Source organism: Triticum urartu, chromosome 7A, assembly GCF_056163025.1.
Source record: "Triticum urartu cultivar PI428250 chromosome 7A, HENAU_Tu73, whole genome shotgun sequence".
Taxonomy (NCBI): Eukaryota; Viridiplantae; Streptophyta; class Magnoliopsida; order Poales; family Poaceae; genus Triticum; species Triticum urartu.
In genome coordinates, this window is record NC_141879.1 from 501,752,725 (window position 1) to 501,767,392 (window position 14,668).

Genomic DNA, 14,668 nt, shown 5'->3' on the forward strand with positions numbered 1-14,668 from the left:
TATTAAAAAGACCGTGTATCCTCTACTGCTACTGACGGGTTCTCATGTCTCAGTTTACAATGCTGACATTGGCACTATCATGTGTGCATTTTTGTTGTTGAATTTGATGTAGTTTCTCCATAATATGTTTCCTTGATAAACCTATGTTCTTTTCCATATTAGCTTTCTTAGATTTGAGAGTCCTACAAGTCTAATGCAAGTGCAGTATGTGTCAGTGGTTTTCATTTTCCACGAAAGGAAGGAGTGAAAGTGAAGGTTTGAAGTAGACAGAAGCCATGGGGCAAGGCAACAACAAGAGAATAAAAATGATGAGTGAGCATGTAAGTAAAAACTGGCCGCCTGGATAATCAAAACATAACACACATGACAACCGAGAGGCCAAAGGGCCAAACCAGGGAACGTTGGCAGAGACAGAGGGGACCAGCAACCCCCACCACACCTAATGTCACCTATTTAAGCCTAGCATTAATGTGAACAACGATTTTTTTTCTTTTTTTGCTAAAATGATGCATTTTCATGGAATGGCCCTCCCCAACAAGACTTAAGAACACTTGGCCCTCCTCGTCCCATTTTCCTGGCTCCGCCACTGCCAGGGAAGGTTGGTCATGTCCCTTGTCAAAGAAGCCACGGCTAAAGTGTTTGGTAGGTTTTTCTATCTCTCTCTTTCAGATGTTCCACACAAATGTGTAGATAGCAATGCGGTTGAAGAAATGTTTCGATCATGTGGGTGCTACACCATCTAAAACTAGAAAGATTTAGGAGAGGATGGTCTTCTACACCGATTTTGTGAGGTGTATAGCATGTCAAAACCGAATGGTTTGGACCCAAGGAGTGTCTCCCGGGCTCTAATCTTACTTTGGAGGTTAAAATAATTTGAAATTCCTATAATAAAGTGGCCAGGATAATTTGAAAATGCAACGCAAAGATACTAAATAATTAAACAATGTGAATAACACGTTGTCACCTCCTCGAAAAAAGCAGCAACACATTGTGATCAATTCCTAAACACGCTTCTCTTCTCGGTTTTTGTCCTCTACATGTTCCACTCGAACCCGTCCTACACAACTAACGGACATGTACATGAGCATTCACACATGCATTTCACGCGATAGATATAAACGAGAAAAAAAAGAGCAATATGGTACTCCCTCCGTAAACTAATATAAGAGCATTTAGATCACTACTTTAGTAATCTAAACGCTTTTATATTAGTTTACAGAGGGAGTACAACAGAATTCACGGGAAACAGCAATATGGTACAAGATGGGTTCAACGCCCTGTGACCAAGTCTTGTTTTTTTAGATGGTGTGATCAAGACTGTTAGCACAATTGCAACCGACAAGCTAATAGCTAGTCGTCTTCCACTCACCAACAACCACCAGCAGAAAAAGAAGCAACGCCCATCATGTCTCATTTTGCACGTGCATTCCCATGGAAGATCTCTGCGTGCCCAAAGTTCGTATCAACTCGTGAGAAAAATACTGGGCACGCCTCACTCGCAGCTGAGAGATCTTGGGCGTATCATATTTCATCCGGGTCCCACTGCCCTGCGGGCCCGGCAGCAGGATATCGGAGAATTTCCTTTCAAGGCAAGAAGGAAGACCGCCGAGCTTTAGAAGGAAAGGGCATGGGTCGAAAAGCCGTCGCCTTGTATGAGCATATATCATTACCTTGAAAATGGATAATATGTGTGTATGGACCTACGCCCGAATCCGTAAAGGACGTGGATACGGACGCAGTGGAGATTGGGTCATCATGGCTACAGATCTTGGCGTGTGTGCGATGAGATCTTGTCGTGACCGGCCGTGATGCGCCATGGCATGAAGTCTCGTCTCATTGCTGGTACCGTGGTACGTCGTCGTAGTGATCCATGCACCTTTGATGAGAGATTTCCGTCTAACATACGCGGTGTGCACGTATATCTAACTTTGTTCCGCTAATGACTCCGTCCCATTATATCAAATTACGCTTCGGAACTGATTAATGATTGAAATGGTAGAACCTGCCACCAGCATATCGTTGCCAGGATTCAGGCTTACCCGCTACTGTTATAGACAAGTTATTTGTTGTCCAAGTTTTGTCGAAATTTATGAAAGGGTAACCAGAGTTCAATGACGGCTTCTCTATGTTTGGACAAGTAAGTCGATGGCGAAGACAACCAGCAGCCAGATTTGTCGAGATATGAATACCTCTCATGTTCTAACTACGACTTTGATCAGACTAAGAACATTCAGTCGAACACCATCAGATGTTTACAGGCGAGCATCTTCGCATAGTCTCGGCTAACCTGGCTGTAAGAGGTTGAGTGATATTTTTGCGTTCTGGTACACAGTACCAGAACATTTATGTAAAGATGGTACTACTCCGATGGCTGATTATCAGTAACCGACGTCATTTTCATCTCGCAACTGTCTTCAGGCTTGCAGGAGTTTCCGACTGGTAGACAGCACAGCAAAAAAGAGTAAGAATTGACCTGTCATCCAAACTTACACTATGATGACTATGTCATGGACAAAATGTAGGTTTACCTAGCTTGATGAGGACCAACCACAACTTAGGCATTCTTCTTGCCATCCGAACGCGACAGCGGGATGTCTCCTGACTGCAGCTGGTCATGGAGATGCTTGTTGTCCTCCAGCAGGCGGTCATATTTGCGCGCAAGACCTTCAGACTGCGTCTGGGCAGCTAGTGCTTTGGCCTCTGCATCCTTGGCCTCCTCCGCCTTTTCTTTCAGTTGCCGCTTCAGCTTCTTGATCTCCTCGTTCAGCGAAGCAATGTCGTTGTGGTGTGGCTTGCTCTCGTCGGACCTTCCAGATTTTGCTTCTTCTAAGGTCTTGTTCTGCTTCGACACAGCCTCCAGGTTCTTCTTCAGCCCTCGCATCTCTCTGATGTAGCTGTGTAGCCGGTCAATGACGAGAGCAAGGAATAAAATGTATCCTGAAACAAGTAAGAAGTGGGTTAATACTGTGTGACTCGGACCAAAATGTAGATTCGACTCGACTTAGAACCAGACACGGACTAAACTCTCTCCAACAAAACAATATATCACATTATAAATGATATTTTTATCACGAAACTACCAATGGCTAAACAAAACACTAATGTGCTAAAGACCTCAGGTGGAACAGCATTCTGAGAAAATCCCTGAATTTGGACACTAAAATCCACATGAACATAAAAAGATGTTACTCTGTAATTTAATACAAGAATGTCATATGCATCCAGAAACATGCTGCTGTGTTACATCAAACCAAGATGAATCACAAAGAGGGAAGTCAAGAGAAATCCCTTTTTGAGGATTAAAAATTATGGATAATTTTTCTGAAGCAACCGATCCACTGGCTTACTTGGCTGTTGACAGAATATAAAAGTCTATTTTCACTGTAAGAAACCTCAAAAGATTGAAAAGAATGAAAGACTTGTTCAAAAATAATAAAGAAAAATAATATAACAAACATAAGATCAACCACATAAAAGTTGGGCCATAACAAGGTGTTTTGGCAACGCCACAGGCAACAAAAGATAACATCACAAATATAGCCCCGGCCCAGCCCAAGTACAGCAGAGAGATGTGCAATGTTTGGCCCAAAAAATACCGAATCCTGGAGAGAGCACACTCTGGCCCAGTTCAGCCCACTGATCCTGGCCCGCCCCCTGGACTGGACTACACTCTTTTTTTAGCGGGGACTACACTCTCACTATTAAAAGAATGAAAAAGAGGACAACTGAGCAATAACCCAGGATCGCAGTAGCAGATTCCTGCTGATCAGGATTCAACTCCTGTCAGCATCAGAATTCTGGTATCTCACCTGGTCGCTTCTACTGTATGTAGAAGGTTTTAATATGATAAAAGAGCAAATCCTCCCCATGTTTTTATCTTGAACAACCTACTTATTAAAAAATGTTATTGTAATGTTTTTACGACTTCTTAAATGTACACAAGTTTGTTAGTTTCAGGACTAAATAGCTAATGAAGGCAAAAAATTGGAATTGCAAAAACTAATAGAGAAACTGACAATAAATGCTTGAATAGGAGTGATCAAGATCCCACTCCACCAATGAACTGTCCCGGAGCAAACACAAATATCAGATACAGGACAAGTATAAGAGGAAAGTCGTCCTATAAAACTTCCACTTAATGATGTTGAGGTCCGTGTCTCCTAGATATAACTTCAGTGGTTGGGTGTTGCATGATCTAATCAACTCACGTCTGAATCTTTAAGAATCATAGTACGAATTAGGCCGGTCAAATTAGCCCCCCAACTCTAGGGACCCCATCATCCAAATAATGAGATGGGTGTACCAGAACAGAACAACTTTCAAGAGCAAAGCGAAAGCTGTGTCATTCATCACCTCTGGCAAAAGATCAAGTCACTTGGAACAAGAAGAATAGTTGATGAAAATAAATCAAATAATGTGAATTTTTTCCAAGGATTTAATATATGAAAAAGGCAAAGCACCCAAAAAACCAAAATAGCATAAATGTCAATACATCAGGTATAATAGATGCCATAATTTGTTTTTGCATTTGCTATCAGGGTAATCACAAAAGATTTCAGGCCAAACTGAACACTGCATAAAAATCACAGGTTGTATGAGAACGCTCCTAAATATACCCATAAAATAGTAGGGATATAGCACAAACAGCAAATAGTATGCATATAACACAAACGGCCTGAGCAGCATAAGCTTTGTCCTATGTACGATCCTACTTCCTAAACAGAATCATCAATGGCTTATTAAACAAGGGTATGATAAGAAATATTATCACAGCTGATAAGTTGCCTCACTTTCTTGAATACTTAGGCCATACAAAGTTCCCAGTACATCTTAACAAGTCAGAGCATAATAGTTTGAGAAGTGGAACAAAATAATTTTGTAAATATGACATTGGTTTCAAGACCACCGAGTGAATTTATGAATACTATAATGTCTAGTACATAAATTATAGCAGAGAAATAAGACAGTTAACTTGAAAGGGGGGCAAATGGCGAACCCCAAAAGGTTAACCCATCTGGGTAAAAGACACCCTACCTTCCTACTTCTAATTATGCGATAAACAATTTTACTGCAGACACTATATCTATAACTCAATTGAACAGTAATCAGAAAATTACATTACAGGTACGGAGCATGAAGTAAGATATAATGGGTTTTACTCTATAACATTAAACTACAGATACTGAGCATAAAGTAAGGTACTATGAGGAAATCTTTTGCTCCATACCATATATCATTAAATCGTACTACTAAGATTACACCGGAATCTTAGACAAATGCAGCTAATAAATTAGTACTTATTAACCTTTCATAGCATGATTGAACAACTCATCATCAGACTAAAATCAACGGAATGTTGCGATGCGCTAGAGCGAAATCAAGCCATACGTGCTCGTCTAAATTCAAGAAACCGGGGACATCTGGACGATCGACCGAATCAAAGCGAGGAAAATAGACAAGAAGAGGGGACCGGTCGGTCCCCTAGGCAGGCACACGTACCCATGAGGGAGGCCTCGAGGAGGTGGCGGGCGAGGAGGACCTGGTCGGTGGGGCTGAGCGCGCCGGGCGCGTCGAGCTCGCCGGCGCCGGCGTGGCCGTGGATCTTGGCCATGCTGTGGAGGCTGGAGGCGAGGACGACGAGGACGGTGGCGGCGACGGTGCGCACCATGACGGGGGCCCGGCCGCGCTTGAGGCGGTCGAGCGCGAGCATCGCCAGCTTCCGCAGCGGCGTCTTGAAGAGCAGGACGGCCGCCACGCCCGCCTCCGCGCCCAGCAAGGTGAAGAGGAGCTGGATCATCGCAGCCGGGCAGGCAGGCGGGCGGGCGGGCGGTTGCGGCGTGCAGGGGTTCGGGCCGGGGTGGTGGGATGCGGTACGGGGGCCGCTCCTCACTTTCTCTCTGCGCCTTTTGTATCGCGAGGAGGGTGCGGTGCCTTTCCTCGCCTCGGGGGTGGGTTTTGGAATTTGGAATTTGGAACACCGGAGGCGCAAGGGGAGAAGGATAGAGTCCTTTGCTATGGTCACGGACGCCGTGTTGGAAGGGTTTTGGCACCTACGCGGCTTGCTTGGACCGTTTGCTCCATCTTTTGACATTATTAGTGTATATAGTGTGTGACATCATCTTTTCTTGCCCACGGTCCATCCATGTGTGCTATCACATTTTCCGCGTCTCACAAAAGCCAAAATTGTAGTGGGATTTTATTTGGCACCCCCAAGGATTTTTCATGTAAAGATGACTTTATTCCTTGTTTGCTGATTCCAGAGAATTTTGTCTTTTTTTTCTTCTTCTCATTCACATTTTGGTTTTACTCCTTCAATTTCGATGGTGCTATTAGTTTGCCTGGTTCATTCTATATTCCTGTGATAATGGTAGATCTTATTTTCTTGCCGAATTAAGGCGGTTGCAGCCCAACGCAAAGAGTTTCCCTAGCTTTTGCATTCACATGTACACGACCAAAAGTCAAAAAAGTTTGCCAAGCCAGACAAACACTAGATTCATACAAAGCACAATACATATACGTTGGAAAACGTTGCATGGAAAACAAAAAAAAAATCTACACACACGCAAGATCTATTCATGAAGATGCATAGCAATGAAAGGGGAGAGTGTGTCTACGTACCCTCGTAGACCGTAAGCGGAAGCGTTTAACAACGCGGTTGATGTAGTCGAACTTCTTAGCGCTCCAACCGATCAAGTACCGAACGTACGACACCTCCGCTTCTGCACACGTTCAACTCGGTGACGTCCTCCGCCTCCTTGATCCAGCAAAACGGCGAGGTAGTGGATGAGTTCCGGTAGCACGACGGCGTGATGACGGTGATGATGAAGTGATCTCCGGAGGGCTTCGCCTAAGCACTACGAAAATATGATCGAGGGTGTAAACGGTGAAGGGGCGCCGCACACGGCTAAGCAATTGTTCTGGGTGTGCTAGGCGCCCCCCTCCCACATATATGTAGGTGGGAGGGAGAGGGGAGAGGCCAAGGGGCGCCCCAAGTAGGTTTGAATCCTACTTGGGCTCCTGCCCTTGCCCCCCTCCCTCCTGCCATATTTGTCGGAGGAGGGGAGGAAAGAGGGAGAGGAAGGAAGGGGAGGCCGAATCCTCCTCCCTTTCCTTTCCCCACTTGGGCGGCTGCCATGGGGGTGCGCCAGCCCCTTGTGGGCTGGTGTGCTCCCCTCTAATGGCCCAAAAGGCCCACTAACCTTCCGGGGTGTCCGGTATCCCCTCCGGTACTTCGATGACTACCCGGTACACTCCGAAACACTTCTAGTGTCTGAATATCATCGTCCTATATATCAATCTTTACATCTCGACCATTTTAAGACTCCTCGTCATGTCAGTGATCTCATCCAAGACTCCGAACAACATTCGGTCACTGTCGTGGAATTGTCACGGCAGATGTCCTAGCAAAAGGACTTAGTCGTAGGGCCATCGCAACTAGGAAGCTTAAAGGGGTTAATCGGGACAAAGGACACGAGAGGTTTTATACTAGTTCGACCCCTTACGATGAAGGTAAAAGCCTATGTCTAGTTGTGTTGGAATTGCTGGGGTTTCGATCACCAAGAGGCTAATCCGCCGGCTTGGTTATCAATCTCTTGTTTCTTGCCCTAAGCCGCCACCGGGTCGTCCCCTTATATACACGGGTTGACGCCTGGCGGCCTACAGAGTCCCGGCCGGTTTACAAAACTTGTCCGGCTCGGTGACTTCTTTGTATGCCTTTCTTTACAAGTCTTTCTTTACATACGGCGGTTTACACTATTGGGCCTTAAGCCGCCCCTGGGCTTAAGCCTTCTACAAGTCTTAATAAACTGTAGCCTTGAATACTATTGGGCTTCTTTTGTAACCCGTCGTTGGGGTTGACCCGGCCCCTCCCGGGCGGGTCTTACCTAGTAGCTATATTCCCAACATTAGGCCCCAGGTTGACTTTGAACTTTGTTCCTGGTCAATCTTCAATACTTAGATGAAATCCATCTTCCTATCTCTGTAAAAATTCTATAACCCGCCATGACGTCATCTTCTGAAAACACAAAAAACTGTTATGACGTCATCCTCAACGGATCTTTATCTTTTAATGTCTTCCGAGAATCGAGGCGTCCGTTTAGTTGGATAGTCTTTATTTGGGTCTTCCTTGATTTCCGTGCCCGCCTGTTTGCTTATCCCCTTATAAATAGGCACGCCCCGGTCTTTCTCATTCTTCTCTCTTATTTTTCTTCTTCCTCTCGCAACCCTCCCGCTGCTCGAGCTCCGCCGTCGTCGCGCTTCACCTCTGTCTCCGTCGACCTTGGCCGCTGCATCAACCCGAATCGGTCCAGAGAACGGCGGCGACCTCCGCAGAAGATCTGTGGTTGTAAGTGCTCACCTTCCTGCTCCTCAGATCCGCATTAGGGTTTCTAGGTTTCTGCGTGTTCTTCATAGTTCATCACGGTTTCCTTGTAGTTCTTCCACTACGGCTTCTTCTTGATCCAAAGAGAACATGTGTTCATGCGGTAGTTGTTTTGTGCCCATCCTCGGTACCAACAAATCCCTTTCTCTGGTTCAAAGGCCTCATTAGAGCTCATGAACTCATCTGTGCTAGATTTTTAGGTCTAGAATATTTTCCATTTTGAACGACCCTTTGATCCAGAATAATATCAAGAATTTAGGAAACTTGTTTGCTTCAACACTTAGCCAATTCTGTCTCTGATTCCCTTCAAATGTCTGTAGTCATGGCGGCTTACGACGTCGGCTTACTTTTCCCTTATATAACATTAGCCCTTACTTAAGCCGCCATTACCTATTTGCACCATCATCATTTAACTGTTAATTTCGCCATTGAATTGAACCAGAACGTTACTTTCTTTTCAGTTCGTCTTTTGATCATCATGCCGTCAAAAGCTCTGACCGTCTGCAACTGGGTCCCTTCCACAATAACTGAGGACAATCTGAAGGAATTCTTCACCATAGGTTTTTTGCCAGGGAAGAATGTTATGTCTTACCGTGCACCTGACCCGGACGAGGAACGACCCAATCCCAAAGATGGTGAAGTCATTGTCGTTTCTGACCACATGAATCGAGGCTTTTCACCACCCGGCTCAAAGTTCTTCAAAGATGTTCTCCATTTTTTCAAACTCCACCCTCAAGATCTCGGGCCCAATTCCATATCTAATATCTGCAACTTCCAAGTTCTCTGTGAGGTGTACCTTCAAGAAGAACCGACTGTGGAACTCTTTAGAGAGTATTTTTATCTGAACCGCCGGAACGAGTGTACCAATGGCCCTAGTTTGGAACTTGGAGGCATCTCAATTCAGTGCCGACAGGGCGTCGTCTTCCCCCTAATAGTCTTGTCGAGTCATCCCAAAGACTGGAATCAGACCTGGTTCTACTGTCAAGACACTTCAGCAACCAATGAGAAACCACTGTCGGGTTATCGTGCGGATCGTCTAGATTCCAAGTTTGCGCTCCCTAACAAGCTTACTGCCGCCGAACGCAAAAAGCTTATTCCATCAATTAAAAGGATTAACGCCTTACTGGGGAACGGCTTAGCCGGAGTTGATTTGACTCGTTGCTGGGTCATGTGGCGGGTCATCCCTCTAAGTCGCCGATCCAAATTGATGTATGAATATGGTGGAGGTCCAGATGACTCTCTTCGTCACAGCTCCGTTCAACTAACTGAAGAAGATATTGTTTCAATGTTGACCCTTCTGGTGAACGGCAAATATGAAGACTGCAGTAAAGTTGGGTTAAACCCCTTCTGCAAACTTAACCCGGCGCTAGAGGTAAAAACTCCTGATCTCTTTCTCTTTGTATTTTCCTCAGTAGTTTTAAATGCTTGCCTGCCCTTCCATCTTGTTTTACTTGTTTACAGGCCAAATCTGACTTCTGGAAAGCCAAGTATGATCATGAAGCCGCCAAGAAGGCCAGAGCCGCCACCATAACCGCCAAGAAGACGACCCGGAGGTCCAAGAAGAAAAAGAGCACTGCCGAGGACCTGTTGAAGCTTGACGATGATTCTGAGTCAGAGGTAGCCCTTGACTCCTTTGGCCAATTTTTTAATAACCTTATTAACACTGACTATTGCCAGGATGACACGGGGGCCAGTCAGGTCGTAGAAGAAGAGGTAACTATTTCCTCCGACTCAGCCCATTTGCCAAGACAGAAAGTTTGACTGGTAACCTGGAAAGTAAGGTTTTCGCACCCTTTAGCTTACTTGGACCCTCATTTTCTTTTGAAAAAACAGCAACATGAGAGCCGCCTTCAGGCCCGGAACGACGATGAACCGCCTTCCATTGTACAACAAACTCCTAAAAAACGTTAGAATGAGGTCTCTTTTGACTTTATCTTCTGCTTTTATTATTGAGTCTATTCTCTTGCATTACTAACTTTATTTTACCTTTGCAGGAGGTTTCTCGCTCTTCTGGCGACTCATCTCAGACTCAATTTCCAGCCTTCAAGACTGCCCCTGGATAAGGAAGAATTCATTTTTCCTCCGTGTCTTTCAAACTGCATCTTTGTACCAACTGTCTCATAACCTCTTTCTTAGTGGTCAAGCCAAGTCCAAGAAGGCCAAGGTGACTAAGCCGGCGGAAGACCCGTCAGTTCTTGCACTTGAACCGGCCATGCCAACTTCTCCCCCTCAAACTGAAGCACCAGAAGACCTGGCTGCCAATGCTCAATTGGATCCTCCTGAGTCGTCAGCTGATGATACCATTGTTAACCCCTCTACTGCCGGACCATCCAGCTCGGCCAACCCGCCATCATCGTCTGACCATGACGTTCTGATCACTGAAAGCCGTTTTGTTGAGCCGGGGACTCCCACCGTGTTAGCTCGACACACCGCTAAACAAGAAGCCCTGGAGAGACAGAAAGTGCGTTTTGATATCTCTCACTACAGCCATCTGAACGCTAGTGACATATTGTCCGGCTATATCAGCCATGTTCATTCCAGCCATGAGTCAGAGATTGAGATGGTCAAGCAACTTCAGCTGAAATATGAGGTTGTTCTCCGGTTTACTTATACTCTGCCAGCCCCCAAGTCTTCAGATGATGATCCTGAATGATCTGGAGACTTTATACTATAGATGGATACTTTCTCTTTAAGTCTTTCAAAAGTCCAACAGAATAGTGCAAACTTCACCTGTAGTCCCCAAGGGCCGGTTCACTTGATCATAAATGAGCCGGTACTTAATTTCATAACTGTCTTGTGCCAGTCCCAATAAATATTGTAATCCGATTTAATCTTGAGAGACTTTCTGAATATCATGCATTAGCCCCCAAGTGCCAAGTGCCGTTATTTTGTAAGGTACTTGGGACTTGAAGTATATTAGAGTCATAAGAAATTGTTTTGGCAGACATTAGCCCCCAAGTGTCAAGTGGTATTACAGTGCAAAGTACTTGAGACTTGAATCTTGAACTTTAGTTTAAGCCTTGACACACCTGTGTATGTTTTGTAGAACGCGCTATCTGAATTGGGTTCCCAATTAACTGATGCAAAGACCCGGCTGGCGAATCAAGAGGCAGAAATCAAGTCTGCTGATTCTAAACTTCAATTGAGTCTTGCTGAGACGGAAAAATTGAAAACCAGCTTGACTGCCAAAAAGAAATCCTGGGCTGAAGAAAAGACGCTGCTGACACAACGCGCCGAAAAAGCTGAAGCGGCTCTTGAGGAGGTTACCATGGAGCTGGCCGACTTAAAGAACCGGGTGTCTCAAATGGTTTCCGCCATCTTTGGTAAGCCATCTGTACTGATCTTTTATACCTTCTTTTGACCCAAAATATGAGCCGCCGCTGAGCCTTAGTTTAATACTCGCAGGTCCACGCAGCAAAAATCTGAGCCAAGACAGTGTGACCAAACTGAAGGCGGTTTATACCTTGGTGGAGCAATTGTACACTGGCGCTCAACGAGCACTTGCCACCATCTCACATGCCAACCAAGGACCCAATCGGCCGAGCGATGTTTTGAAAAAACTGTCAATCTTACCCGCCAGGTTTCAAGAGGTCAAGCGATCCCGTGCCAGAGCCGGAGCTTTGACTGCCCTGAGCCGCTCCAAAGCCTGGGTGCCAGATCTAGGCCCGGTGGATGTAGCTAGGGGGTACCCGACTGTGAAGGAAGACGGGTCTCTATTTGAGCAAGATGACTTCATTGCCTGCGTGAGGGGAGTTCGACCTCAAGCTACTGTTCTTGGAGATGAAACCAATATTGATAAATATCAGCCGGGTTTTGATTTGGAGAATAAGAAGATGGCGACTCCCTCTTACAAGGTGACAGATCTAATCCCGTCGGTTCGTCAACATATGTTTGCTCCGAAAGTTGATCCGGCTGGCCTGATTGATGAAGAAGCAGAGTTCATTACCGTGAATGGTTTTGACTGGTCCAAACCCAGCTTCCAATCAGCAGAAGGAGGTGAACCGGCGAGGGTAGAGTGATAACCATCTTGTGGGCTCTTTGAAGCCTTGTAATAAATTTAGCTTGAAACAACTGCATATTTTGCCTATGCCATCGTGCATAAGATGTCGTGTGTGGCTCTTTGCTTCCTGATGTCAATATATGCGTCACATTTATGGTTATCTCTATCATATTTCGGCTCTTTTCCTGTAGAAAAAGAGAAAACTGGCTTGGCGGTTTAGCACCGAACAGGTCAGAACACCTGGTATATAACCGATGGTTTATCGTAGTAGAAGAAACAGAAACAGATGCGAAAATAAATAAGGTTGAAACAACCTTTGATTAACACAGAAACAACTGTTCATAAATAACAGTCATACCTGTATCTTTTACCTCTGGGCCACCGGTTTATATGACCCGGGTGATAAGGTTGATGATCCAGTCCTTTTGAGAAGTCAATGCTTCTGTACGCCTGATGACTATCATACCTTGGTGGCTTATTGTCAAATAATCAAGCCGGTGAAAAAAACATGCTGATCGTTTCAATTTGAAACAACAAAGACCAGCAAGACAAATAGCAGATTTCAAACAATATAAATTAACTTTGTAACTAAAAGTGTGTGTGTGTGTGGGGGGGGGGGGTTTCTGATTTGAATACGACTAGTAAACCGGACCAAAGAGGTTAAGCTAAGATTTGAATACGATCATATAGCCCCCAGTGGCTTTGACGTTGCGCCGATCAAGAGGGTACCGACAGCTATGTTCTCTTTGGTTCGAATACGACCTGTGTTTGAACAGGAAGCCCCCAAATGACCTTGAGAGGTTTTTAACGACCCTGATTTGAATACGATCCAAGTCGGACCCAAAAGGGGTTAAGCTATGATTCGGATACGATCAAGAAGCCCCCTAGTGAGTTTGGCATTGAGCCGATCAAGAGGGTTACGACAGCTATGTTCTCTTTGATTCGAATATGACCTATGTTTGAACAGGAAGCCCCCGAGTGATCATGAGGTTTACAACTAGATTCGAATACGATCATAAGCCGGACCAGAAAGGTTAAGCTAAATTCAGATATGATCAGCTCCTTAATAGTCATGAAAAATAGTAAACATATATGACCTTTGAAGAGGAAAAAGGACAGAGGTCCTGCTTTATTACTTATCATAGTATATACAACGTCAAAGTATGTACATGACGAGAGCTGGTGGCTCAGGTGTAGTATGGCCGAAGTTGATCAATGTTCCACGGCTGACGGGTCTCCTCCTCCGACTTACGTGAGTCTTTGTGCTCTCGAACGTCAATGAGGTAATATGACCTGTTGTTTAAGTTCTTGCTGACCACAAAGGGTCCTTCCCAAGGCGGGGATAGCTTGTGCGGATCTGACAGATCCTGGATGACTGGAGCACCAGGTCACCTTCTTGAAAAGTCCTGGACTTAACCAGGCGGCTGTGATAATGGCGCAGGTCCTGTTGATAAATTGCTGATCGAGCCGCTGCTAAGTCTCTCTCCTCATCTAACAAATCAAGTGCATCCTGTCTGGCTTGTTCGTTATTAGCTTCAACATAAGCCGCCACATGAGGCGAGTCATGACGGATGTCACTAGGCAGCACCGCTTCTGCTCCATAAACCATGAAGAAGGGTGTATAACATGTGGACCTGTTAGGAGTGGTGTTGATGCTCCACAGCACCGAGGGTAACTCCTCTACCCAGCAACCCGGCGTCCGTTGTAAGGGAACCATGAGCCGGGGTTTGAGACCTTTTAAGATTTCCTGATTTGCTCTCTAGCCTGCCCATTAGATTGAGGGTGGGCTACAGAAGAAACATCCGGCCGGATGTGCTCTCTTTGAAAAAACTCCTCCATAGCCCCTTGGGACAAATTAGTGCCATTGTCAGTGATAATGCTGTGTGGAAAACCAAAGCGAAAAATCACCTTTTTCATGAACTGAATCGCCATGGCTGCATCACACTTACTCACTGGCCCTGCCTCCACCCATTTTGTGAAGTTGTCAACTACCACTAGAAGATGTGTCTTTTTATCCTTGGACCTTTTGAAAGGTCCAACCATGTCAAGCCCCCATACTACAAACGGCCAAGTGATTGGAATCATCCACAATTCCTGAGCCGGCACATGCGCTCGCCGTGCAAATTTTTGACATCCATCACATCTACTGACCAGATCCTCTACATCAGCGTGAGCCGTCAACCAGTAAAAACCATGACGAAAAGCTTTTGCCACAAGAGATTTTGACCTGGCGTGATGACCATAATCCCCTTCATGGATCTCACGAAGTATTTCTTGGCCTTCTTCAG

The 14,668-nt window shown here is 45.3% G+C and overlaps 2 protein-coding genes across 2 annotated transcripts in view; one reads left to right on the forward strand and one right to left on the reverse strand.

Moving 5' to 3' along the window:
- Positions 1-2,146: 2,146 nt before the first annotated feature.
- On the reverse strand, positions 2,147-5,965 carry LOC125523829 (uncharacterized). The gene is made up of 3 exons (XM_048688897.2): positions 5,500-5,965; positions 2,529-2,937; positions 2,147-2,436 (listed from the first exon to the last, which is right to left on the reverse strand). Exons 1-2 carry the CDS (start codon positions 5,795-5,797, stop codon positions 2,555-2,557), a joined length of 681 nt encoding a protein of 226 aa, XP_048544854.1. The 5' UTR covers positions 5,798-5,965; the 3' UTR covers positions 2,147-2,436; positions 2,529-2,554.
- Positions 5,966-10,592: 4,627 nt separating this feature from the next.
- LOC147960144 (uncharacterized) overlaps positions 10,593-14,668 on the forward strand; it is a 43,233-nt gene continuing 39,157 nt past the window's right edge. The window contains exons 1-3 of the mRNA XM_087533178.1: positions 10,593-10,970; positions 11,427-11,703; positions 11,786-11,928. Of these exons, the coding sequence (XP_087389304.1) occupies positions 10,593-10,970; positions 11,427-11,703; positions 11,786-11,928 (798 nt within the window). The remainder of the gene's footprint in view (positions 10,971-11,426; positions 11,704-11,785; positions 11,929-14,668) is intronic.

Coding starts and splice junctions, on each gene's coding strand:
- LOC125523829 (XM_048688897.2), bottom strand. CDS start 5,797: ATGATCCAGCTCCTCTTCACCTTGCTGGGCGCGGAGGCGGGCGTGGCG. Junction 2,938..5,499: donor CCTCGAGGCCTCCCTCATGG/GTACGTGTGCCT, acceptor TACTTGTTTCAG/GATACATTTTATTCCTTGCT.